The following is a 26,910-nucleotide window of genomic DNA, read 5'->3' on the forward strand; positions in this document are numbered from 1 at the left end:
GTTGGTAATGAATTAAAGCTGCTGCAAATCGTTTGTCTTTCATAATTATATAATTGTGCAGTTTGTAGGGCAGAATTATGAATTAATGTTGGCATTCATACAAACTTCTTAGTATTAAATTGATCTGAAATTGTAAGTGCTCAATTGCATTCTCTAGTGTAATTTCGAAAATCAGATTATGAAATTTGCAACAACAGTAAAGACTACCAAATGTTTGACAAAATGTTAGACAATATTAGCAAAGGAAAATTGATGATTGTTATGGATATAGCCAGTTGGGGTTATTACAACACCTTTTTCTTCTTTCTGGTTAAAGCACACATAGATTTTATTCATTGTATATCATTTGAAGGTAGCTACGTCTTGTAAAATAAATAGAGAGTTGGTATAAAAATATCATTATAAGTCAACTAGTAGTTTCATTTGTCATCTGTTTGGATGTGAGAATATAAAGTTAAGTGATAAACCTCAAAATTAACAAACATTCCACAAACCACAATCCACTTAGAATAATAAGTGACAAATAAGACAAGCTAGTTAAATGAGTGCAAAGACTAGTGCAAAGAGAAAATTTGATACAATGTTTCACATGATGTTCTATATGTTAGAAAAGTTAAATTAGGGTATCCCACAAATTATTGAGGTGCAAAGTGGTGAAACTGAAATGAATTTCGCAAACCAGCCAAATATTAATGGATGTACTATTATGGCAGTATCAAGGATTTTTCATAGACTACTATGCAGTGTTGCAAATTGCACCTTGTGCTTTTATAATACCTAAGCATTAGACCTTGTGCATCTATGATGGAATCCATCATCGAGCATTTGCATTTTGACATCATGGATTCTAAGAACAAAGTGTCTACGACCCCTAGCCCAAATTTGGAGTCAGTTTTGTTGAACAACAATGTGGTGCATTTGTCCTAGAAAGATTCCATTTTCAAAAGGAGCATATTCCATATTAAACTATTTTTTATGCATGCACCTTTTCTCAGTTGCATTTGAAACAACTACCACCCACTTTGAGCAACAAAAACCCTCCATCCTCATGTTCACTCTAGAGCAACTCAATATCACTCTTTATTCTCACTTTGATCTCTATAGCGTAACTTTGTCAAAACCTACACTCTATCTTGTTGCAACTACTCTTTGTTTATGTAGGCGAAGTTATCAACTCAAGAAAAGGGTCTATTCTGTAGGGTGGGGGGGGGGGGGGGGGGTGGGAGTACAAAATTTTCACCAACTTCCAAACTGTCTATCGATAGGATTTAGTTATGCCTGTAATGTTGTTATCAGTCTAAACCGAGATAACCAATAAAACCATTCACACAACAGTAACACCAATATTGTGTAGGTATAGGATTGATTATTGAGAGGAATGAGGGGGTGAATTAGTAATCACCAAATTAACAAAATTTTCAATAACTTCCAAATTGTCGACCGATAGGATTTAGTTATGCCTATAATGTTGTTATCGGTTAAGTGTACTCTAAACTGAGATAACCAATAAAATCATTCACACAATAGTAACACCAGTATTTATCTTGTGGAAACTCGATTGGGTGAAAGTCATGGTGTGAGCATAGTGCTCACAAATGTTGTACTCTTCTAAAATACACTCTATTAAGAGCTTGCCCAATTAAGGGTTACAAAACAATGTTAAGTGTACATTATAGGATCTTCCTAGATTTGTTAGGAGTAACCTTGCTAAAGGATTTCAACACTCTAATCGAAGACTGCCACCTTGTTAGAGGTTTTACAATAGACCAATTAAGGTCACCCTTTCAAGGGATTTAGACTATTACAATGGTAAGAAGGTAACATAAATAAAAACGATCTGTAAATCACACTATCTTGCTATATCAGATCCATTAAGGCTCTTCAATACAACAACATACCATTAACTACTCTTCCAAGATCTCAACACACTTTTTGCCTTTGTACGTCAATAGCTATGTCTTCCTTCTTCCTCTTTTTCCACTTCTCTTAGTTACAACTCTCTCTTTCCTCTCTTTCTTTTCACCTCTTGTATGCCACAAACCCGAAACCTAGATCCATCAATCACAAAGACATCTTTCCATCCATGTAGAAACTTCTCGAACAATCTTTCGTTTCTTAGTAGAAAGATTGACTTTACCACTTATTTGATAAGAGATTACTTCACCGATAAGCCTAGTCTCATCCAATAAGGTAATTGACCACTTTAAACTGCTTTCATTGGTTATTCCAGTTGGTACACAATAATGTACCTTTCTCAGTTCTTCCTTAGTTCCTTGGTGCACCAAGCAATATATATGCTAAAGATATGGTAACAAGATGAAATAACATGTCAAACATTTGACATCAATGACAAACAATATAACTAATGAACAATACAATACATAGCTTCTCTTTATCCATCAATAGCTTGTAGATTAGTTATGCCAACATATTCCATGTAACACTATTTGTTCTCTCTTATCTATACATCTAATATCTTGTCTTATCAATGAATGCATTGTTAGTTTATATTATAATCTTTGTGTTTATGTTATCATCTATTGATTTTATTCCGAATCTATCTATCTAGTGGTCCACCGAGGTGGAAACACCAAAACAGGGGGGTTGACTGCATCGAGCCGCTATACAATTCCAAAATTATTACTTATTTCTATGTGTGCAGGTCATGAACAAGTTTGTAAAGTGGAGTGTGTAGGAACCAGCTAGGAGTGTCTTTCTATTCTGTCCATATAGACTACAACGCAAAGCAGAGATGTTCCTATAACATGCTAGCATTTGAGGCCAAGAGCTTTCCAATCTCAGGGTAAGTAATTTATCATTCCAGCTTTCAGTTTCTATAGCTGGAGAATTTCCAAATATCTACATTTATAAATTATTTTATTATTTTCTATTTTGGTATTAAATTGGTAATTCTGTCAATATAGTCTAGAGTCTAGACTCTACCTTATTCAATTTCTTTATATCCCTTTGCATCTCCCTTCAGGCTTAAATTCCATTCATTGATTAGTTGTCTTTATCACTCTAGCTCACTAGAGTGCTAGAAAAAGCGAGGTAGTGTAAGGTGCATTTTCTCTTCGGGGTCTCAACACCTTGAGGATAGAAAATCCCCCTACTCTACATTTTGATGAACCTAATGTGAATGCCTAATTTTGGATATATTCCTGCAACGATTTGATGCATTTGACAAGACCATCTTGAATGATGACTCTGATATGTTGGATGATGCCCTAGATAAATTCTAAGAGGCATCCCCTCGTATCTTAAAATCTACTAAATGTTTCCCACATGTGAATCCTCCATTGAGGGCCAAAAAGTCTGTAAATATTGTTGTATCCATGGCTTTGAAACCTAAGAGATCTATAATTTGTGTGATTGCTTCTAGCTCTTCTCTTAAGAAGGTTAAATCCATTGATGGTAAATCTTTTGGTAATGACTCCCCAAATCTTTTCACTAAGTTTACTTGATTCAAAAATAATTCTTATAATTCTATTTTTTGTACCTATAATAATAGAAGAAATAAAGACTGTTCTAATTTTTTATGAACCTAGTATGGTTCTACCACCTCCTCAATCAAATCTTTCACAAGCCCCTACGCCTAAGGCCAAGAAACCAAGTGACTACAATCTTATCGAGTTACTCCTGCAAAGATCTCACTTTAGGATTTGCTTCAAATAGCCTCGGTTTACCAAGATATGCTTCGAAAAACTCTCCAAAATATCTTGTTCCCTTCTACAAGATTGAAAGATGTGAATGCATTGATGGACTATATATGTGTAGACACATCGAATATTATGTTCTATCGACATGAACTTCTTGCAGAAGCGAGGAATCTAGAAGACCCATTAGTGATAGAGTCTATGTCAATGGTGTTGGTATAAAACAAAGCCTTATTGATATCAATTTAACACTCAATGTTTGTGGTTTGGACCCACTACCCAAGATCCAGGAGGATAAGAACTCATTGGTTGTGTCATCATTTTTCATTTGTGGTTTTGACAATACTAGGAAGATTGCTTTTGGCACAATAATACTACCTTTAAAGGTTGGATTGATTACAATTCCAACCCTAACACATGTTATGCCAAAGCCTCTTCCTTACAATCATCTTCTTGGTAGACCTTGAATTAACACCCTAGCAGTTGTTTCATCTACTTTGCATGTTTCTATTATGTTTGTGGCAGATAATCCAGTGATCACTATTAAGGATGGTCATAATACCATGCACTAATGCTAAATGGTTTTCATTGGTTAGATGTCAATCTCCTCCTTTTGATAACTACATCCCATTGATATTATCTAACATGCCAACATCCTCTTTGGTGTCACCTAAGATGGACAGTGAGGAGAAGGATGTCTCAATGGATGATACTTTGAAGAAGTAGGACCCTCTGAAGGAGGATCTGCCCAAGGTAGAAATTCCTAAGGTTACGCATATTGAATTAACCTCAAAAGTTTCTTCAACTAAGGCAACACATCTTTGGGTGACGACTACAGAACCTTTGACTTTATTGGTTCTTATATTGGTGAATACAAGGTAAACCCCATTCACTTTAAAATTCCCAACATCTCTTTCACTGTGGCTACAAAGGAAGATTATCCTTCTATAAAGCCAGGTGATACTTACCATGTTGATCATATTTTCGATACCAATCCCTTGAATTCTAAGGAGCTTCAAATGATAAATGGACCAATTTATGACTTGGTTTTCATGTATGGCTATGATGGTAGAGGGTGTGGTCATAATATGGAATGTATTCGAGCCCTTTAGAATTAGAGCTGAAGACCACAACATTGGGCCTGGATACACACCACATCTCAAAAGGAAAAATCAATATTATTATTGCAAAGGCTCTCCCTCTCAAGCTAGTTTATACTGAGTACATCAACACTAGTGCAATCTCTATGGAGGTAATGCTAGATATTTTATTGCAAGAGGAAGATCTTGAATTTTTTTGGGATGCTTACATTGGATTGCCGCCTTAACACTACAAACATCGATTCCTGCATTGCTTGGAAAATTGAGAGTACTTTGGAGTGAAAGATACGGATGATGGGGCAACCTTGTCTCATGATGTTGAAAATGCTTCAGTGTCACATGTTGAAGACCATAGTACCCTCATTAAGGAGATATTACTACCATCATCATAGATTCAAAGCTCCCCAAAATGGTAATAAAGATTGGCAAGTACCTTCCCACGAAGGAAGCTAAGTTGCATGTTGATCTACATTTGTATTCAAGTGTTTTTGCGAGGTCATACAAGGACATGCTTAGTATTCATGAATCCAAGTGATTCATAATATTGTGTCATGTCCCAATGCCAAGCCCGTAAAGAAAATGATTTGAAAGATGAATCCTATGGTTGCTTTATTAGCCAAGACTAAGATAGAAAAGCTCTTGAAAGTAGGCTTCATCTGCCTTATTCACTATTCACCTTGGATATTGAATATGGTTCCTATTAGTTAACCTAATGGGCATATTTGCACATGTATCGACTTTCTAGATTTGAAAAAGACTTATTAAAAAGGGATTTTGTGTTGCCTAATATTGATATGATTGTTGACTCAATAGTAGGCAATGCACTACTATCCCTTATGGATGACTTCTCAGGTTACAATTAAATTCATATTAATTTGGAAGATTAATAAAATACTTCCTTTACAACCCCTTGGGGAACATTTTGCTATGTCATCATTCCATTTGGGCTAAAGAAAATTGGTCCAACCTAGGAATGTGAAATAACACTCATTTTCCATGATTTTATCCATAACATCTTAGAGGATTATGTAGATGACATCTTTGCAAAGTCGGTCCTCCATCAAGATCATGTTAACAACCTTCGACTTATTTTCAAAAGGCTCCACCACTACAAGATGAGACTAAATCCCCTCAAGTGTCTCTTTGGTGTAGACACTAGCAAAATATTGGGATTTATTATCTCTCATTGTGGAATCAAAGTTGATACAAATAACATTGAGGCGATTTTCAGCATGCCTCCACCTAAAAACATCTCTCAGTTTCATAGTTTGTGAAGGAAAAATAATCTTAAAACCCATATGAAGGTTTGTTTCTCAATTGGCTGATTGTGCCGTTCCATTCACATGATTGCTAAAGAAAGATGCATATTTCAAATGAGAAAATGACAGTTGTAAAGCTTTTGATTCCATCAAAAGCTACCCAGATAATCCTCCCATCCTAATGTCGGCTATGCAAGATAGAGCCTTTCTACTCCATATCTCAACATTGCCCACTTCTTTAGCAAGCGTATTGGCTTAACCCGATGACAAAATGGAAATAAAAAGAGTCATCTATTACATTAGTCATATTCTTACACAAGTCGATATTTTACAATGGTGAGGCAATGCCTCACTCTTGTTTTTGTAACACAAAAGCTCAGGTGTACTACTGCATATGCAAACTTGGGTCCTGCAGAATGATCTGCTTAAGCACTTGTTCTCTAGGGCTGATCTTTCTAGGAGATTGCCAAAGTGGGTAATGCTACTTCTTGAGTTTGATCTCAAGTTTATAACTTAGACATTTATCAAAGGTCAAGTTGTCATAGATTAGTTAGTAGAAGCTCACTCATCTAAATCATTTCCTATTTAGAATCTTTTTGCAATTGATCAGGCTCCCATGTGTGAAATATATTTTGATGGATGAAGATGTCAAACTAGTTTCAAAGGGACGTGGCTATCCTCTTGACACAATGCACTATTGACTTTTTTTCAAATTTGGAAAGCACAACGGAGTTAAACCAAATTTTCAGGATAAATTCTTCATGATTTGAATGGTTTATGCTAGAAACAGCGAGAAATCTGCAAAAAAATCACTACATGTTTGCAGATCTGAAAAAATAAATCAATTGTTTGGTCTTTTTTTGTGCATTTTGTCGAGAGGATAGCCTGCACCATTTCAGAGCAGGTATCATTTTAGCTTTACCCAAAGTTAAACCAGACCCTCTTTCCTTTTGGCTCAAGTTTTTTTTTTTACTAATAATATTGCTGAGTACAAAGGCCTTTTTGCTAGCTTATATGTCGCAATTTCTTATGAAGTTATACCTTTGCATTCATGTAAACTCTAAGTTAAATGTAAATTAGATCATGAGAAAATTTTATGTTTAGTCAAAGCTATCCTAGTATCAGGATTTGGCCTTGAATCTTGTTTAAAAAAATTGAACTATACAATCGATAGCATTCCCAGGAGAGAAAACTGTCATGTGGATGTAATGACAAGTGGAACTTCCCTGATATGCCCCAAATATCACACAAACGAGTACTACTCTACGGTCCAAGTCCATTGCTTTCCTTTTGTATCAAAGAAACCAAGTATCTTATGTGTGCACATAGATTTGAGCGAATTGTTCTCTTATATCTATGCCTATCTTAAGTTTGAGACCTCACTTAATGATGCTAATAAGAGTACTCGTGTCTAGATCTATTAGCTCTCAGCTTGATACATAATCTTGTCTAATATTCTCTATTAGGAATCCTCTAATAGGCTTCCTTTATGATGTCTTACATAGATTGAGATAACCCTTGCCCTTTGAGGAGCCCATTCTGGTTTTGCAAGTGATCATATTGGTGGTAAATCCTTAGCACATAAGCTAATCCATATGGGATATTACTAGAAAATGATGGAATAAACAAATGTCCCAATGTCGAACCTTAAACTCCCACACAAAAGCTTCGAACTCAAACCTCTTCTTGGCCATTTCAAACTTGGGGTTTGGATATCATTGAAAATATATCTCCCTCTTCCTCTAGAATGTACCTTCATCATAGCATATATTCATTACTTCACAAACATCTCTTCCTCGTGACCCATTTATCTAAATAATTGTGGTTACTATTTTGTATGAAGCGTGAATGATAACTATCAGATGACTTTTGGTTGTTTTGGTTTATTAATTTCAAGTATGAAAATTTTATGTAAATCATGTTTTGTTAATGAAATTAAAAATTAGATGTATGGTTAAGTTTCATATGTGGATATTTGATAATTAGTTATAATGAAATTCATTGTGAATGATTGATGTATATTAGATTTTTTTAATAAGTTATGTTTGCAAGGATGAAGGTATCTAATCCTTCCATGTTAAAGGATGTGGGAAGAAGATCCATTTGTCATGTGCCAACCTTACTTCACCTCACGCCCGTATGACCAAGTATGATAATAGAGTTCCTTATATGACATATTACACACCCATACAAGAACTCAACTCTCTATTTGCACACCTATACGAGAACTCAACTCTTCGTTTGAAAATTGTGTACAACTCAATGAACTCTATCCTATGGCATACAGTAAGATTTTTTCTCACACCATATTGTATAGGGCAACAACTCACTTCCACCTGTACACACTTGTCATTCCACAACATAACACACTCTCCTACACATATGAATTGGCAAAATTCTACTTCATACCCATATGACACACCATATACAATGGATTACCTTATGGTGATTCAACTAATACTTTCATTAGACGTCTATGTTGTTGCCAATGAATCAACACATGACAAATATAACACTAATAAATCTAGGTCAATAGAATAACTGGAATGTCAAAAAATATATTTGATTTCACAAATCCGACAAAGAAGTATAAAGTGAAATATGTGAAGTGATATCTCCAATGACAAACTAGGGTGGTTTGCTAACTACCGAAACTACAACTACAAACTAGGGAAGGTCTTGAACCTCTAAAATTGCAAATAGAACTCAATTCCAATTGGAATTGCAAATACACAAGAAAAGATAACTCGACCATGAATTCCGACAATGCCAAACATAACCTTATAAAGGGCTCCAGAAAGTTTCCCAAAGGGTTACATGTAGGCCGACATTAGCTATTTTTATTTTTTATTTTATAATTTAATTTAAATTAAAGGGTTTGTAAGATATTATATTTGGGACCACTTAATTAGTTTAGTTAAATCACTTTAGGTTATTGGGGACATTACAGTTCTCCCTGCCCAAGGATTGTTTTCCTTCAAGCAATCTGAAACTCAATCCTGGCAATCCTACTAGTGGTGGATCATGAATCTCTTCTACAATCATCTTCTTAATCTTTGAATCTGATGACAAAAAATGTTTTATTGTAATAGATGAGATCTTGTACCACCCTATACCTATCATCCATAATCTATCCATCAATTGATGAGAAAAGATGTTCTTGTACTTAACTATCAAATAATCTAAGGAATTTTGCTGTTCATGTTCCATTGTCTGTATGTGTTGATTTCTTTACCAGTACGGTAAACATTTGGCGCCATTGCCTTATGAACCTGGAAGGTGGGAGGAATGAAGATTAATGCCAAATCAACTTAACAAGGATCGAAATAAACTCAAGGGAAAAGATGGAATCCGTACTACGCAAGAAAATTTAATTCTGGCACAGCAAGTTGAACGTCGAAGGAGATTCCAGAAGATTGCCGATGGAAACTGGAGCACGGAGGAATTGTTGGAAGAGACTCGACAGCGGGTGGAGTTGGTGGAAGAAACACGGGAGGAGTTCTTGAATTTGTGTTCGCTGAGGGAAGAGAATTTAGATGGAAGAGCATCGACTCGCATGGCTCGGAGTGCCGAGGGAGCACGAGCGTAGAGTGACCTCTTCGTCCAGGATACACTTCCACGGGAGACAACTTCAGAACACCCTTCTTCACTAAGGTTTGTAGCTATTGAGTTTGACGGTGTGGGAAAACAGTTCGCCAGTGTGGGAGTGCAGTCTGTCGGTGTGGGAGACCAGTCCGCTGGTGTGGGAGTACAGACCGCCGATGTGGGAGTGCAGTCCGCCGATGTGGGAGTGTAGTTTGCCGATGTGGGAGTGCAGATCGCTGGTGTGGGAGTGCAGTTCGCCGGTATGGGAGTGCAGACCGCCGGTTTGGGAGTGAAGAGCGCCAGTGTTGCAAGATCGAGCAACGCCTGTTTATAGACACCAATTGTGATGGCGGGACCAAAAGAGAAACTGTCGAAGTTCAATGGCGATGGTACGGCCGATCCCATTCAACATTGCAAAACATGTGAAATGATCTGGAAGGCAAATGGGATAACTGATGAAGACGATTGGATGAGGCAATTTCCGGCCACCGTACGGGGCATAGCAATTGATTGGTTTACTGATACAGAGCCACAAAAGCTAAACAGTTGGGATAACATTAAAAAGGAGTTTTTGGCAGAATTTAAACTGTTGCGGGATGATAATGAAATTGTAGCAAAGATCTTCAATACTAAGCAGGGGAGGAACGAAACCGTCCGCGTTTACGCCAGGAAATTAAAGGACTTGATAAACAAAATGGAAAGTAAGCCGGCAGAAGGACTTCAGAAAAGATGGTTCGTAGAAGGCCTACGCTTGAAGTTGCAGAGGAAAATGAAAATTGTGCCACCGTCGTCATATACGGAAGCTTATAACAGAGCATTGGACCTTGAAAGTGAGCTGAAGACAAAGAAGAAGACGAAGACTAGCTCATTTGATTCAGATGACGACGAGCCTGTCGGAGGTGATAGCAACGACGATGAAGGCAACAATAAGAAGGTTTGTGCCCTACAGAAGGACATGATCCGTATGATAGAGTTTAAAAACATGCAGAAGGAGCCAAAAGGTAGTGAGCTGTGGTGCACGGAGTGTAAGACCGATGGTCATATGTCATGTCCCCTTTCTAATGACATAATTTTAACAGAGAATTTGCCTAACATTGACTCTCGTAGGCAAATGATTGTGGAAAGAGGGTCATTTTATTTCTAGATGATTACATTTTTGCTCTCGGGGAATAATAATTCAGTAAGTGGGGCCTACTTGTTCTAATATTAAATTAAGGTTGTACTTTAACTTTATAAAGTTATTTATTTAATTTTATAAAGTTTAATAATAAAAGTACATCATAAAAGATAATTCCGGAAAACTTCCAGTAACTTCTCAGCGAGTGAATAAATAGAGGAGATAAGGCACCCATTTGGATAAGCGATTTTGTGGATTCGATTTCTATTTCAATTGAGGCAATTTGTAGTCATTGGTCTGCAAATTTTCATTAGGTCTTTGGGAACGAAAACTCCCTTGGATCTGCATAACTGAGGAGGTGAAATATTCCCCCGAAGGGTTGCACATTGGAGATGGTCTTCAGCCATTTCATGTTGAAATTATTTGCATATTCGGATTACTGGAAGGGTGACGTTTTGGAGTCTTGAGGATTGGCGAAATTGGAACCGGAAAACCCTCATTCAGCCGACAACAGCAGTCAAAGTATTTGTGAGCAACGATTTGCTTTACAGCTTGAACGCATTGTTCCGAAAGACAGATCGATGAGCTAATACAATTAGTAATCGCATCAGGAGCAAATTAATTGTAAATCCGTCTGGGTCACCCGATTTCAAGAATAGGATCGCATTGGGCGGAGGTGCATTTGGTCTTTCACACCGGTTCAACTTACCTTGCAATCCGCTGGTTTGGCATTCCCATTGGGCGTCTTTGCAAATCGCGATTTAGAAGAAATAATCTCAGACCGAAACCAGTTCGGAAATTCCTCACCATTCAAATCGCCACCGATTCACTATGAATATCGAGGACGCGGAATGTTGACCTGACAGCCGTTCAAGTGTCTGTGATCAACGATTTGTCTTTAGATTTAAAAGCATTATTTCGGAAGGGCCGACGATTTGTCTTGCAGATTGAAAGCATTATTTCGGAAGGGCCGGCAGAAGGATCTAACGGGTTGGACAAATCGTAAATTGGTCTGGGTCATTCGAGATAAAATTTACAAAGGACGGAGGCGCACTTGTTTTCCCTATCGGTTTCACCTTACCTTGCAACCAGCGGTCCCATCTTTCGACAATGCGGACAAGAAGCGATTTAATTTTAAATAATCATGGTCGGGTTACGAGCACATCACAGGTGTCAAAAAATAATGTAGCCACGGCAGAAGAAGAAATGATCCATTGACTAGCGGGAAAGGACCCCGTATTCTGACCTCTCTACGGCAGATTGTATAAAGGAGAGACGACACCACATCCCGTCCAATCTGTGACGACTTTGAATCAAATCCTGTATTATCCGATTACCAGGTTCTTTTCATTGCTCAGTTGTAATTCTTTTCAGACTCAGTTATTCTTCCATTTGATTGTTAATAAAACAAGGGTGCTATATTTCTTGCAAATTCGTCATTGCATAAGGATTTGGTCTTGTTTCATGTCACGTATTTGATGAGTAGCTACTCTCCAGTATAGTTACTTTAGTGTCTCATTTAGTGAGGTTCACTCAACGGTATCCAATTTTGACTGCAAACTGCTTGACGAAATGTCGAACTCCTGAAGTAATAAGATTTTGGGTGTTGAAAAATAATAATAACCTGTTGGGGTTATTTCATTATACTAAAGGATCATGTCCAAAGAACCAATTCTGTGACATTTGTCAGATCATGGGCCATTCGACAAAAGAGTGCCCCTTTAACATGAAGACAAGAGGATCTTCGCAGGTGCTTCTCACACAGGAGGCTTCCCCGTTGGGTAGTAGCGAAAATACGAATAGCGCAGGTGCCACATTCGGAGGGTACAGGAATAATAACAGAGGGAAAAATAACAACAATGCGAACAATAACAATAATAATGGGAGCCAAAGTCGAACTCAGTATGATGCAAACGGACGGCTGATCGTTCAATGCCGAGCATGTAATTTGTGGGGTCATTTTGTGCGGGATTGTACAGCGGCAAACACATCGAAATTATTATGCAGATGGTGCGGACCCGGCGACCATGAAGATGCCAAGTGCCCAAAGTCTGGAGTAAACTTGATCACTGTCGGCATAGATGAAGAGGAGGTTTTGGCAATTATGCGAAGGCAAGCAAAACTACCGGCGGAGGAAAAAAAGAAAATTGGAGGAGGCGCAAGTGGAAATTGGAAAGGCATCGTTGGCAAGAACATCTCAGTTGAAGGACATCATTGGCACCTTGGCAAGGAACTTCGCAGAACAAAACATTGTACGACAGATCTTACAAACGGAGATACCGGTCAAGATAAGTGACCTCCTTCTCACAATACCCCAGTTACGGATGGCCATTCTTAATCATAAACCATTTTCGAAAGCAACAGAGGACACAAGAAGGGACAGTAGTCCGATGACGGCAATAGACCCAATGCTTCTGGCGCTCACGACGGGAAGACATCCGGCGGTCATCGAAATGGGGATTTTGGGAAGTGTTCTGACAAACACAATTGTCGACGGAGGGTCCGGCGTGAATGTGTTGCTGGAGGATACTTGGAAGAAGTTGGGAAAGTCGACGCTGTGGCCACCTACATTCCAATTGCTCACAGTGGACCAGCACAGGATCAAACCGTTGGGAACCTTAAGGGCGCAACCGGTAACTATTGGAACACAACCATTTTTATTGGATTTCGTAGTCATTCCATTGAAAAGAAAAGGATATGATGCTATTCTGGGATGGAATTGGTTGGTGCAAGCAAAAGTAAAACATGATTGGAAACGAAATACCCTATCAATGAAGCGCGGAGGCAAAAGATTTATAATTGACCTGCACACACAAATGGTAGGTGAGGAGGCAGCATTGTCAGACTTAGAAGGTGAAGGCGACAGTGATGACGAAAGAAATGACGATGAAGGAAAGAGGAGAATGGAACCGGACGACGAAGGAGTATTGACACTAGAAGGAGGATCAAATGATGACGACCTAGACTCGATGAATGGCCTTTACCACTGGCAGATAGAAGACTACGAATTGTTTCCGAGTTGTAATATGCTAAGGGTTGACGAAGGTGAGAAAAAAGAGGAAAATGAGTGTCTGAAGGAATACAGAGCAGCGGAAGAAGGAAAGGCGGTTACGCCTGAAGCTGAGGGGAAGAACATACAGTCCAAACCCAGAAAAAAGAAAGATCCCACCATTCGGTACACGGTGAACGGACCGCACAGGAAGAAAAGAAGGCATCGCACCATAAAATTACTTGAAGGGTATCGACGGCAAGGAAATAAGCTAGATGCGCGACGACCGCAGGCACAGTGGGCGACGGAGGTGACATAGAACAGGCATAAGGCGTGGCATGACAAACTCAACAGGTTTCAGCCAGGGCAGTTGGTACTCAAGTACGACGATCAGAATGAAAGCAAATAGGAAAGGTTTAAGGCAAGATGGGTTGGACCATATTAGATCCGGGAGGTCGGCGACAATTGAGTGGTAAAGTTGGGGACGTTGGACGGGCAAGAGGTACCTCATGCAGTCAACGGATCCTACCGTGCCAGGAAGATGCCGTCGCCGTCACCGTCACAAAATGATCAGATGATTCCCTTGTCGTCGTCGTTGCAGAAGGGTGACGTGTGGAGGCAAAATTGAGGTTTTTTTTTTTTGTCAAAAAAAAAAAAGTCCGCGGGAGGTGCTCCACTGGCATCTGTCCGCAGGCACTTGTTTGCGGGAGGTGCTCCGCGGGCACCTGTCCGCAGGAGGTTTCCGCGAGGTTGTCTTATTTCTTCCGCGGGTGATTTTATTTTCTCTTTCCGCGGGCGGATGTCCGTGGATGTCTTTCCATGGCGTTGGTGTCTTCCCGCAGGCGATTGTCCTTCCGTGACTTGCCTTTGTCTGTTGGACATTGTCTTCCGCAGCTTCTTCTCTATCTTCGGAGGCTAGCAGGAAATGGCAGAGTCGCTTCAGAAGCTCGGGCTAAAGATCAGAGAAGAGGAGGTTTCGTCCGGCATTAAACAGGTAGATGCAAATGGCGACGACAATGTGGATTGTGAGGAGTTTGTGATATTTTATGAGGATATTAGTAAGGTTGGAGGAGGGGCTGCTAATTTGGAGGAAGATCCAGAATTGGCAGACGCTTTTGCTATTTTTGATGGAAATGGCGACGGTTTGATAACTGCTGAAGAGTTGCAGTCTGTTATGTGTTCGCTAGAGTTGAAGGAAGGACGAGCGGCTGGAGATTGTCGAAATATGATCTGCCAGGTTGATAAGGACGGCGATGGAATGGTGAACTAGGCAGAGTTTAAAGAGATGATGAAGAGTGCTTTTGTCAAGAAGATATGATTCATGGAGTTTTCTTCTTGTGGAGAAGTGTAAAATTTGAGCTTGCACCACCTATAAAATATGGTCATGGGTTTGAATCTTGCAGGGGGCTGTGATATTACTTACTCATTTGATTTTCAAAATGGTCCTGGGTTCGAATCTCGGGTTGTACAAATGCCCTATGACATGAACTGAATTTAGTTTGATGGCTTAAAAAAAAAACGACAACAGATTGAAGCAGTTTGGAATGAGTATCAGATGATGCCACAGGGAAGGGGAAGTATCACTGGTTGCCAGAAAGAGTGTAGAATCGGCAGAAAAGGATAGAAACAGTGTGTTCCATGCAGTTTTGTGTGGGTTCCAGAGTGCTAATTTGGTCTTGGCCTCCAGTCATTGCGGATATCATTTATGGGACGTATGACCAGTTGATGAAGACTTGGAGCTGCTGCAGGCATGGAGTGTCTGTGTACCAGAGACACTGGGAGTAGGTGTTGGCCGAGAGGCTGTCTTGGTGGATGCATAGAGAGCTCGGGAGGAGTGGGTCATCCAGAAGGTAGTACAACGACACTTAGCTCAGTGAACCCAGTGTTGAAAGCAGAGAAAGCAACACGGGTGGCTATCAAGGTCAGCTTGAGGAGACAGTATTGTGTTAGTAGAGGTTACAGATGTAACTGGATGAATGTGGAAGTGATGTGACAGAAGCAAATTTTTTGTTGTAGTCACTCTGTTAATATATTTTGGTTGTTAATTTATCTCAGATACTTTGTAATTGTCGTTCAGAGACGACTTTTTCTTTTGGGGGGATGATATCGTCAGTAGAAACTTTGTTAGCCGATGGAGGGATTGTCGTCGGTGTTTCTGTAGCTGACGGGATGATTGTTGTCGATGTTTCTGTAGCCGACGGGTAAATAGGTTGTAGTGGACATAATGTTTGTGGCCGACGGACTCCTTCGGGAAGGTTCGATAGATAGTATTTATATCCCGTCTGGGATCATTGTAAAGCATCTTCTATCTTCTATCATTTATCTTATGAAGCATAATGTAATGTTCTGGCATATGCGAATAATCTAAGGAATTCTGCTGTTCATGTTCCATTGTCTGTATGTGTTGATTTCTTTACCAGTACGGTAAACAATCATCATCTTCAATTTGAAGATCGGATGGAATCTTAAGCATATTAAAATCAATAATCTGTTGTAATGTAAATCTACAGTAGTCCATTTTCATTATATCCAACTCTGTCCGCATATCAATCTAGATGTCTTCTATACGATGGACATGAATAAATGCTCTCTTAATTCTTGAATTCATCTCTCTGTAATCAAAATCATATCTAGCTTTAAACTTCTTCAATGTAATCAACTGGAGTTCTACTTCCATAGCCTTTGCTTTGTGTACTAAATTGATCCAATTGCCAAGGGTTTGGCAGAGGTAATACCAAAACCTGGCCTATGCATAGTATTTTGCTAAGACTGGACATCCATGAGTTCTCTGGCTAACTCTATTAGAATGATTCTATTGGTAGCATACCTAGTTAAGGTATATGGTTCTCCTTTGAAGTACGCAACTCTCAAATAAGTAAAGGTTAAAAATTGAAAAAAGATGCAACCATATTGATTAACCTTATCCTAGGCCTCATCAGACACCCTTTTGATAGACAATTGTTTATCAAATAAACACCAGAAATGTCCAATAAATGCATCTTGAACTATCCTATAGTGATATTTACTATTTGTCAAGGTATTTTGATCATAATACTCCTAGACTGGAACTTGAAGATGATCTCCTTTGGTTGAAAGTCTTGAAAAAGATCTCATAGCAGCAGTGATATAGACAAGGTAGGAACTCATGTAGAATGGTGTTGAAGTCCCTACATTGAGTAGCTGCTCAAAAAGCGCAGTGCTGATAAGATCTCCCCAAAAGATATATTCCTTATTATTAACAATCTAAAAAATGAACTTGTACATTCATGGTTCAAAATCACTAGAATCCTAAAACTGCATATTCTGCTAAGGAGGGTAATCAGATCTTTATATTTTGGTTTAAAACTGGATCTGTGAATGGTTTTAGGCCATCTTGATAAATTGTTTTTCTTGAAATCTAACCAATATAAATTGATATATTTCTGATAAGTTCCCTTATTTTCATTCCATATTTCCGAAGATGTTTCCTTTGTCAAATCCACAAATTCTGCACTCTGTGGTACTTTGAAAATGTGTTCAATAACCTCGAGGTCAAGGCTAATAATGACATTACCATCTACATCCTTGATTGTTTTAGACTTTGCACTGAAATGTTTTGCACATCCTAAAACAAATTTCGGTTCTAGGGCAGCCATGGGGAATGTAGACACCAAATGAATATGACTCCTTTTGATGCATTTCATCTCATGATTGGCAAGAGCTTCTATCCTTCGCAAGAAATATATCATGTCCACATGCCCGATCTCTGTATCTGACACACTATCAAGAACTGACACACTATCAAGAATACACATGACCTGAGATGGAGTTGTATGAGCTAACTCTTTATCATATAGATATTTTATTTTTCCTTTCGATTTTGTGGATAAGGGCATTTCTTGTGTTTGTGCTGCAACATGAAAATTCCAAAATGTGAACACATCATCAGAGGCTATTCTTTCCATAAAAACGTTGGCTCTTGATCAGCAACAAAGGTTTGGAATATGGATTATACACTTCAAAGATCTAATGCAATGATCTTGAGACAAGATAGCATGTATGTGCAAAGGCTGAAATGTGAGTTGAGAAGATGGAAACATGAGATAGAAGTGAGCTTTTATGGATATGCCTTAAGGCATAAAACTTGAATGCATTGGAATGCATGCAAATGAAAAATTTTGACCTTTAAAGAGTATACTTTAGTCAAAAATGGGTTCTCAAGATGTAATTACACGAAAAGGGATTTACATCTAATCATGACATGCGATTAGGTTCAAAGAATGAGATGCAATGTATGTGGGAATGGAAAATGAGATGCATGTAATCACATGTGAAGAATGAGATGCAGTGTATCATGACATGTAATGATGAAGGTGAAATGAAATGATGCATTTGCACGAAGAGGTGGAAGGTGGAATGAAGTGAAACACGCTCAAAGGAACTCAGGAGATTGTGATAGACCATCATAAATATAAGTAGTCCAAAAAATCAAACATGTAATGGTCTACTTAGATAAATGTTTATAGTTGAGATAATGAACATTTAGACAAGCATTCACAGATGAAAAGATAATGATAGCAGCACGAGTTAAGGAGTTCGCTATGCCATGAGAAAGATATTGATACAACAGAGTGATATGCAGTTTCTCTACCATTAAAGAACTAATACAAGAGAATGTCTTCATAGCACTTCAGCAATATAAAAGACCTCTGCATCAGATGAACATGATTCATAAGTCTGTACATAGATTGTGATAAAATATGGAAGATGGTGATTATGAAAGGAGCTCATGAGCATAAACAAATATACAAGATGGAATAGAAAGTCAATAGGTACAGTCAGTGACCTTGGCAGTATGAAGATTGACATGCTGATAAAAGTAAACAAGTTATCAAAGCAGTGATAAATGATGCAAATAAAGATAAAGTAATGATAAGATAAACTCAAGAAACAAAATAACAATTGAGAAACTGAAGCGCACCAATATATGCCACATTCAAACAAGGAGACATGGAGAAGATTTCAACATTCAATAGACACAATATTATAGAAGATAAAGACCAAGTTTTACAATTGCTAATAGCAAATGTGAGAGATGCTTCAGCGATGAAGCCAGACATCGTGATGATTGTGTTGAGGTGTATATAATATCAAGCAACAGATTGACAGCACAGAGGCATATTGGAGGCTACGGATAATCAGTATATAACGGTGACAGACCTTCAAACTGGTATCATCGATTTGAATATGCATATACACATAGCAAACCTTAATGGGGCTTGTTTGGAAGTTGATACGTCTTGGAGAAATTTCTTAAACCTAAGCAAGTACCATATATGCAGCAAATGACTGAATTGACTCTATAATTAGAAGAATCTGCAAAATACATGATAGAAGTTTTTAATAAGGAGCAAGATCGGTAGCGTCTATGTATTAACATTATAAACTTTTTTTCATTTGGAGTTTTTGAAGACCAAAAGTCACAGACTCTGTATTGGAGCCTGTGAGGTGCAGAACAGGAAAACCAGTGTGAAGTCTATGGTATGATACAGAGATAATCTTTTTTGGAATTAGAATTGCCCAGTACGATGACCATAGCAAAGAGGAGTCGAACGTATCAATCCAAAGACGAAAATCCAAAGGAAATATATTAAAAATATAATACTCTAAATATGTAAGGTAACAGAATTGAGAGTTATCAAGAATTATATATTAATAATGCACAGTACCATTTGATATCAAATAGTCAGAGGTTAAAAGATAGCGAATGTGGAGGATAAAACAAAAAGCTTAGTTTGGCATATAAGGCATTAAGAGGAGTAAAAGAAAAAGTAATTTATTTCTGAACAGGCATGACTTTTGAAATTGGAAAGTCACATTCCTTTGCTATGAAAATATAATAAGAGGTGTATCATTGGCCAAGAAAAGATAGGATTGGAACAGATATGTGGAACAAAGAAAATGGGAAATAGATATATAAGAGTGAAGAAATACAGAGAAAGGTTGGATTAACATATATACAAATTTATTATCTGATATATATCAGTTTTAGGAGGTGTGTGGAGATAGAATAATAATAAGGTGAGAGACATCAGAATATTAAAAGAACATGTAAGAATGTAGAGCAGATTGGTTGAATAGAATAAAAAGGGCAGAAATATCTGAAAGAAGAAAAACTAATATAGTATGTGGAGCAGATTGATGAACTAAGAAATATGATAGAATATATATTCAGATTTACAGGTTGATGGACAAAGAAATATAATAGAAAATATTCTGATTTATTCTGAATTTATTTAAATGATTGTGACATAATAGTTAAACAAGATTAAACAAAGGAAGATTGCAGATTCATTGAAGGAAAACATAGAAGATCAATATATGCTGATATAAATATCAAAGTTGGGAAATAATAGTTGTGCTAAAAAAGTATTCATCATCGGTTAAGAAAAGTTATCAAGGTGGACAAGCAGTTCGTGTATAGTGGGTTGGTGCTCACGAAGGCAACAGTGGGAGTTGGTACTTCCAGTAGGTTGAAGCCTATGAAGTGTGGGAGTTGGAGCTTCCAGTGAGTCTATGCTCATAAACGTTGGGGTCGGAGCCTCAAGTCGGTCCTTCCATTGAATCAGTATTCCACAAACTTTTGCCCAAAATATGGATATCATTAACAATCTTATAACTTGCATATGAAAGTAAATTGATTAAGCTGAGCAGCAAACACAACCATAAAGTAATGCAACACATAACACCATATTTTGTTAACTAGGGAAACCTTGGCCAAGAGAAAACTCCAATGGAAATGGTACACACAAAATGGTCCACTAATCAAAAGTATCTTGTGAAAGATATTGACTCTATTAGGAGTCTATTACATCCGTATAGTACCTCAGTCCTTGTTAGAGGACTAGGCCTTGTTAGAAGCCTCAACCTTGTTAGAAGTTGATATTACAATTACAAAAAGTATGCAAAATGAGCCTACTGCCCAAACATGCAATATACAATAATATTCTTCAATACAAGAGATAAGTACAAAACCCCTTACTATAGCTGATGACTTCAATATCTGATTTGCCTTTGCTGCTCTTCACAAAACTGATCATATGTATGCACTGCTCTGATCTAACATCAAAATTCACATCTCTAAACAATATTATAATCGCTTACAATTACACTTTCCACATTCACACAACTTCACATTTCAGGTTATGTCCTTTACACTATATTTCTTTATAATGTCAACCTTCATATTTTACACACTTGCCAAAATACAAAATTAACTCTTGCCAACTTAGGGTTGTTAAAAATGAACTAGACATCATAAAACATCCAATTTATCCTGGGAAAACCCCTCTGCAAAGAGGGAAACAACCCAGCCCCACCAAATGAATCTCTTTTATTAAAGATGTAAAATAATTACAATGATGCAGAGATACAGCTCTCAGATTCAGTACACCAATAAACAAATTGCTGATTAGCAATATATCATCAACAAAAATGATAATTGCTAAAGCATATAACAATCTGAATTTACCAAGGATATAAAACTAAGAAAATCGATTAACAAAGACTTGATGCTATACAGTAGTCTTTTTGCAAAGTATATACTGTTCATGTCTAGAAAAGCTTGAATCTAGATCATGACTGGCACAGAACTCTGAAGTCATTGCCGTCTGGAACAAAAGACATAATATCCGTCTACCACATATATCTTCATTGATGACTTGCACAAAGTTTTTTTTCTGATTATTTTAACCGTCCAAGACTTCACAAAGGCAATGACAAACAGTGACATGAGTTCTTGGCAGCGGTAACAGTTTCGTCCATTCAGAAGAATCCAAATAATCGAATATCATACATCACTCGAAAATGTTACAAATCGATCACCGCCTAGAAATATTAATTGTCCTCAAGAAGTGGTGGAGGGAGAAAGCACAAAAGGCGTCATTTGTGAAACTTCCATCTAAAGCGGGACCCAGACAAAGATGTGTAACACCTGTACACAAATAAATAACAGATTTCTCCACAAAAAAATTGTTAGTTCAAATAATATATTTTAATGCACATAAATTGTAATTTCCAGAATTTCATATGATGCTAATTTTTAACAAGGGTTAACATCTAAGATATCGTCCCTAATTAATCAAGTAATTATTTTGATAAACAAGATAATTCCTTAGTATAAAATATTTGATTCCTTGTTTTTATCCCATTCTGTGGGCCAATTACTGCAACTGCAATAACTCTATCTGTACTGTTCGTACAACCTCACGCTCTTAGTTGTACAATCCTCATACTCTTTTTTATCCGTATCTCAAAGCGCACATGCAAGAAATACCTCTGTAAACTGTGCTGATCAAAATAGTGCCTGTGCTGACAGATAAACTCTGTGACACTTAGACAATTTTCTAAGTTCTTTTATCAAAACTTCATCTTCATGATTTATTCACTTAATCCTGAATATATGTTGCCATAAATGACAACCTTATATCATCTACCCTAGCCAAATCGCCAACAATACTAATGGAGCCCATCAAAAGATGGGTGAAGGACTTTGATCCACCATGTTTCCATGACGCAATGAGGAAGGGTAAGAGCGTGGAGCTTGCTGCACCAAAGAGCAAATCCTTACCAAATACTTTCCAAAACAAGAACATATGAAGCATCGTCGCAAAGATTTTAATCACACTGAAACAATCTCAAAAACAGTAGCACATTGCTCCTAAAATGGTGCTAAACAAGTGAACATAATTTAGCTATCACCCATCTAGAATGGAAAAAACTGGTGTGTTGGAGGTGGAAAATGTAAATGAAATTGGAAATATCTAATCAACCACATAGAGGTGTTGCTTCTCCAGTTATAAATACCCCCTCCTCATTAGTTTTAGAGAAGTTTGTTCATCTTGCATTCTTTTGATTCTTGCCAAGAGCTCTAACTCTTTTAATGACCTCTAGAGGATCATTTTTTGCATTGCAATCCCCTAAAGCATCTAATACTTCCACAAGACCTGAAGAGCCTTTTACATTCTTCTTTCCCAAGCTTCTAAGCTTCTTACATATGATTCCCATTTTTTCTTAGTATGCATATTATTTTGCATTATCAACTAGAGGTCACAACTAGTGCAAAGAAGGATATCATACCACGGTGTATAATGATTCCATACAGGTTGTCTTTCTCAACTATGTTTTTAGGCCATAATAAGTTTGATAAGCTTCTGCTTTAGTTAATGCTCACTCTGTTTGTTTGTTCTACTAAGTGCTAGAGGTTTGCTTTTTAAGCTTATGTAGATTTTGCCCTTTTGGTAAAACAAGGATTGCTTCCACAATCATTACTTATTCCAATGTTTGCTTCTCATCCTTAGTGTGAAACTGTGCTTTAATGTTGTGTTTACTGTTCTTGTCAAGTGGTTACTTGGACTTGCATCAAACTTCTTTTTTGCAATCACATTACCAAAATTGCTTGAGTTCTCAATTCTTTGAGGTTTTATCACTATTATTTGTATGATAAATATCCCCTCCACAATTTCTCTGTCACCTTACTTCCTTCAATGAATCTGGAAGATCCGGTATTTCTATTGATATTCCTTTCAAACTCAATCCCACTTATAACCCATACAGACATTTCCCAATGAAAATTTGTCTCTTCCTTTGGGAGTCATCTGCTGCCAATTATAGAGCTCTTTTGACCTTAGTTATAGATACAACATTAACTGCAAATTGCCATGAAGCAGTTCATTCTGGTGGCTTTCTTGTTTTTCTCAGATATTTTTATGTCCATTTCCTCTTCCTGTTTGTCTGCAGTGGTTCCTTTGGCAATTCCTATTCTCCTTCCACATGTACAATAAGTGTTGTAACTTAATGGCCTTATCCTCCTTCCTGTCTTTTCTTTCCTTCATTTTCTTCTTGGGCAGATTGGTTGGCTTCTTCTATAAGCTGCCTAACAGGTTGAGGGTAGTGGTCGTCTATCCAGATTAATTATCTACCCATCACCGCTACCTACCACAACCTATATAAATTGGTTGCATTTGGGCACACAACAAAGAGACATTCACACCATTCAGATTGCTTCTAAAAAGCTCTGTTACATTTTTTTGATCTTTAAGGTCCTACATCACATTTATAACTTTGGAATGGAAAGCCAAATGGTTTATTGGAAATCTTTTTATTTTATATCATGAAAATTTGAAAGCTTGGACATCTTATCACATTTTGTACTGTTTTTGTACAGGTTCTCCTTCTCGACAATGTTTTTTTCCCATAGTAAGTTTGATAACTTGCTGCTTTAATATGTTTAGTGAGCCACTATATCACAACAGAAACTTGATGCTTTGTCTAAGTTTCTACTTACAGCGAATTATGTGGTATCGAAACTGAAAAAAATAATATGGGTTTGATGCAGGAGAACAAGTTGTGAGCTTCCTTGCACGGATGGTTGTAATCATATGGCTGTTTGTAGTTTTAATCATCACTTCAAGTTACACAGCAAGTTTGACCTCAATCCTTACCGTGCAACAGCTTTCACCCACAATTAAAGGAATTGATGATTTGATATCAAGCAATGTCCCAATAGGATATTTAAGTGGTTCCTTTGTTAAAAAATATTTGTCAGAGGAGCTTAATATAGCTCAATCCAGACTTAAACCTTTTGGATCTCCTGAAAGTTATGCTCATGCTCTGATGGATGGACCAAGCAGAGGAGGTGTAGCAGCAGTTATAGACGAGCTTCCAGCTATCAAGATCCTCTTAGCAAATTATTGTGGTTTCAAAATAGCCGGTCAGCCTTTCACCAAAACTTCATGGGGATTTGTAAGCATTCTCTTCATTTTTTCGACGTCAAACATTGTTTTTTTTTTTTGCAATGAGTAAAGGCTTTTTAACATTGTATTTTGTAACTCAGATATTAATTTTCCAGTTTTCCTGGAAATTCTGGATTATGGTTTTTTCCTTCTTATTTTTTGTTGTTTGACAGGTTTTCCAAAAGGGTTCTCCACTAGTAATTGACATGTCAACTGCAATTCTGAATCTTTCGGAGAGTGGAGAACTCCAGCGGATTCATGATAAATGGTTAGGTGTGAGTAGATGCAAATCACATTCGGAGCAAGAAGGACCCAATCAACTTGGTCTGAAAAACTTTTGGGGTCTTTTCTTGATAATGGGCGTGACATCCTTTTCTGCTTTTCTTGCTTTCCTATGTTATTCGGTTATTCAATTCAGGAAACGTTCAAACACTTCTGATGATTCACAAAGCAGGAGTGTTCTGATAAGGTTTCTTCATTTTGTTTTTTTGGAAAGACAGAAATGCAAGGAGGAAGAAACTTAAAGTAAATGTGAGTGTGAATGCACATCCTCACACCACAGTTTTCGATAGAGGCTGTCATAGTCTTTATATTCCTAGTAACAATTCCGGAAAAGGCGAGCTATTTGCACCTTTTATGAATTGTGCAGCATTTCGAAATTTCATGAAAGATTTCTACCAATTCAATAATAGTGATGTTGAGATATTGTCATGAAAGGGATGTAACTATGGGGAATTTGTAATAAATAAATAAAAATGGGCCAGCAAAAGTTGAGTTTCTTATGGCTGCATGGACACTCCTTCATGAGAGGCGTTGCAAAATATATGTAGATTTTTAAGTTTGCAAAAATCTATACAAAGATTATTAGATTCAGAGACTATCTGCAAAATATAATCTTCAACCTAACATCAATTACAACTGTTCTAGAACAATTATAGAGACACTCCTTAAGAATTTGAACAAGTTAATTTTAGATCTACGTTTATATCTATTTAGTTTAACTTCAATTGTATTTATTTATTTTATTGCAAGGAAACACCCAATGTAAAAAGCCTTGTGAAATAGACATAAGAATTAATGTAAAAAGCTTTGTGAAATAGACATAAAAAGAATTATCTTCTAGATTCAATAGTTTTTCCAAACTGTATGTAATGAAAAAAATAGACATATTTGAATTTGAATTGTTAATTGTATAATCTATTAGTGCCATTAGGTTTGATTTTGAAATTTGTGTGTACTTTTGAGACTATTTCTTATGAAATATTGACTTATTTTGGAGTTTATAAGGAAGCCTTATAACATCAGATTTGTGCATGTATCTTTATAAATTGGAAGGGCAGAGGGGACATGGGAGTAAATATTAAAACATGTATAGTTGACAATAGTGTCACCAAAATCTCTTTGACTTAGGGGTAGTTAGTAGAAACATATGGGCATCCATGTAATGTAAATTTTTTTTTTTTCACTGTTACAACTACAAATAGTCTAGAAAAAAGTGTTCCACTTTTTACTTCAAATAATAGTTCTTAAAAAATATCTATTTGAGAGACTATTTACTGCACCATAACAACTATTGTGACATAATTATCTATTACATCCTCTCCTTTCCCTTTCATCCAACTTCAATAAATAAAGGACACTAGCCGATGAATATTAACCAACCACCAAACAAGAAACCCTAGGGTAGGTATACCAATGCACAATAGGAATCAATCCACTTGATGCCAATTGATTAAGGCTCTGTTAAATTTCATATGTATCAGATTTATGTGAATCAAGAAAAAATATTTCTCTAGAATTTGTATTCCCTTTGAACATAGACAAGTAACCATTCTTAGTAAATAGTATATAATTTTGTGCATGTTATCTTGTTTGCTCAAAATATTTAATTACAAATAGTGTCAAGGATGTTTTTATGTTTTTGTGTTCACGTCGTAGAAGACTTGGTTGAAGTGGGCTATGTTCCATGTGATTGAATGCAAGATTTCACCTATATAAAGGGCGTCGAAGAGTCTTGACCCTAATGGGTGTGACTCAACATGGAGTCACATCCCATTGAGTCATGATGCCCACATCACTTCCATCTACATTAAACAGAGACTAATTTAAAAATGACTACCACATTAATATAGTTTGGTCAACTAACATTTGATTTATAATCGGTCAAGATAGTCAATTTGTCATTAATATGCAACTTAAATATATTTATTTATATTTACAATATTTTTTTATTTGACTTGATTATAAAACTTTTAACACTTCTTTTTAGTTAAGAAGGATGAACACGTAAATAAATAGTACCTCAATGTAATGTAAGAATATATTTGATCAAAAGATATTCAACATTGTGATTTCATTTATGATATCTAGAGTAATGGCCTCTTGAATATCAACACATGATATTCACCAAATACTCTGAGTAATGGTCTCCT

General features: G+C 37.1%; 1 protein-coding gene and 1 pseudogene across 2 annotated transcripts in view; both read left to right on the top strand.

Moving 5' to 3' along the window:
• Window positions 1–25,356, top strand: part of LOC149541062 (glutamate receptor 3.4-like) — a 164,505-nt gene extending 139,149 nt beyond the window's left edge. For both annotated transcript variants that reach the window (XM_089802056.1, XM_089802055.1), the window contains 3 exons: window positions 23,911–23,942; window positions 24,082–24,488; window positions 24,652–25,356. In XM_089802056.1, coding sequence (XP_089658182.1) covers window positions 23,911–23,942; window positions 24,082–24,488; window positions 24,652–25,002 — 790 coding nt within the window. In that variant the 3' untranslated portion in view covers window positions 25,003–25,356. The remainder of the gene's footprint in view (window positions 1–23,910; window positions 23,943–24,081; window positions 24,489–24,651) is intronic.
• LOC149541063 (calmodulin-like protein 3) lies at window positions 14,407–15,911 on the top strand (annotated as a pseudogene).
• Window positions 25,357–26,910: the final 1,554 nt, after the last annotated feature.

This window comes from Cupressus sempervirens, chromosome 9 (genome assembly GCF_028749045.1).
Source record: "Cupressus sempervirens isolate cs-2001-9-10 chromosome 9, ASM2874904v1, whole genome shotgun sequence".
In the NCBI taxonomy this organism is placed as follows: domain Eukaryota; kingdom Viridiplantae; phylum Streptophyta; class Pinopsida; order Cupressales; family Cupressaceae; genus Cupressus; species Cupressus sempervirens.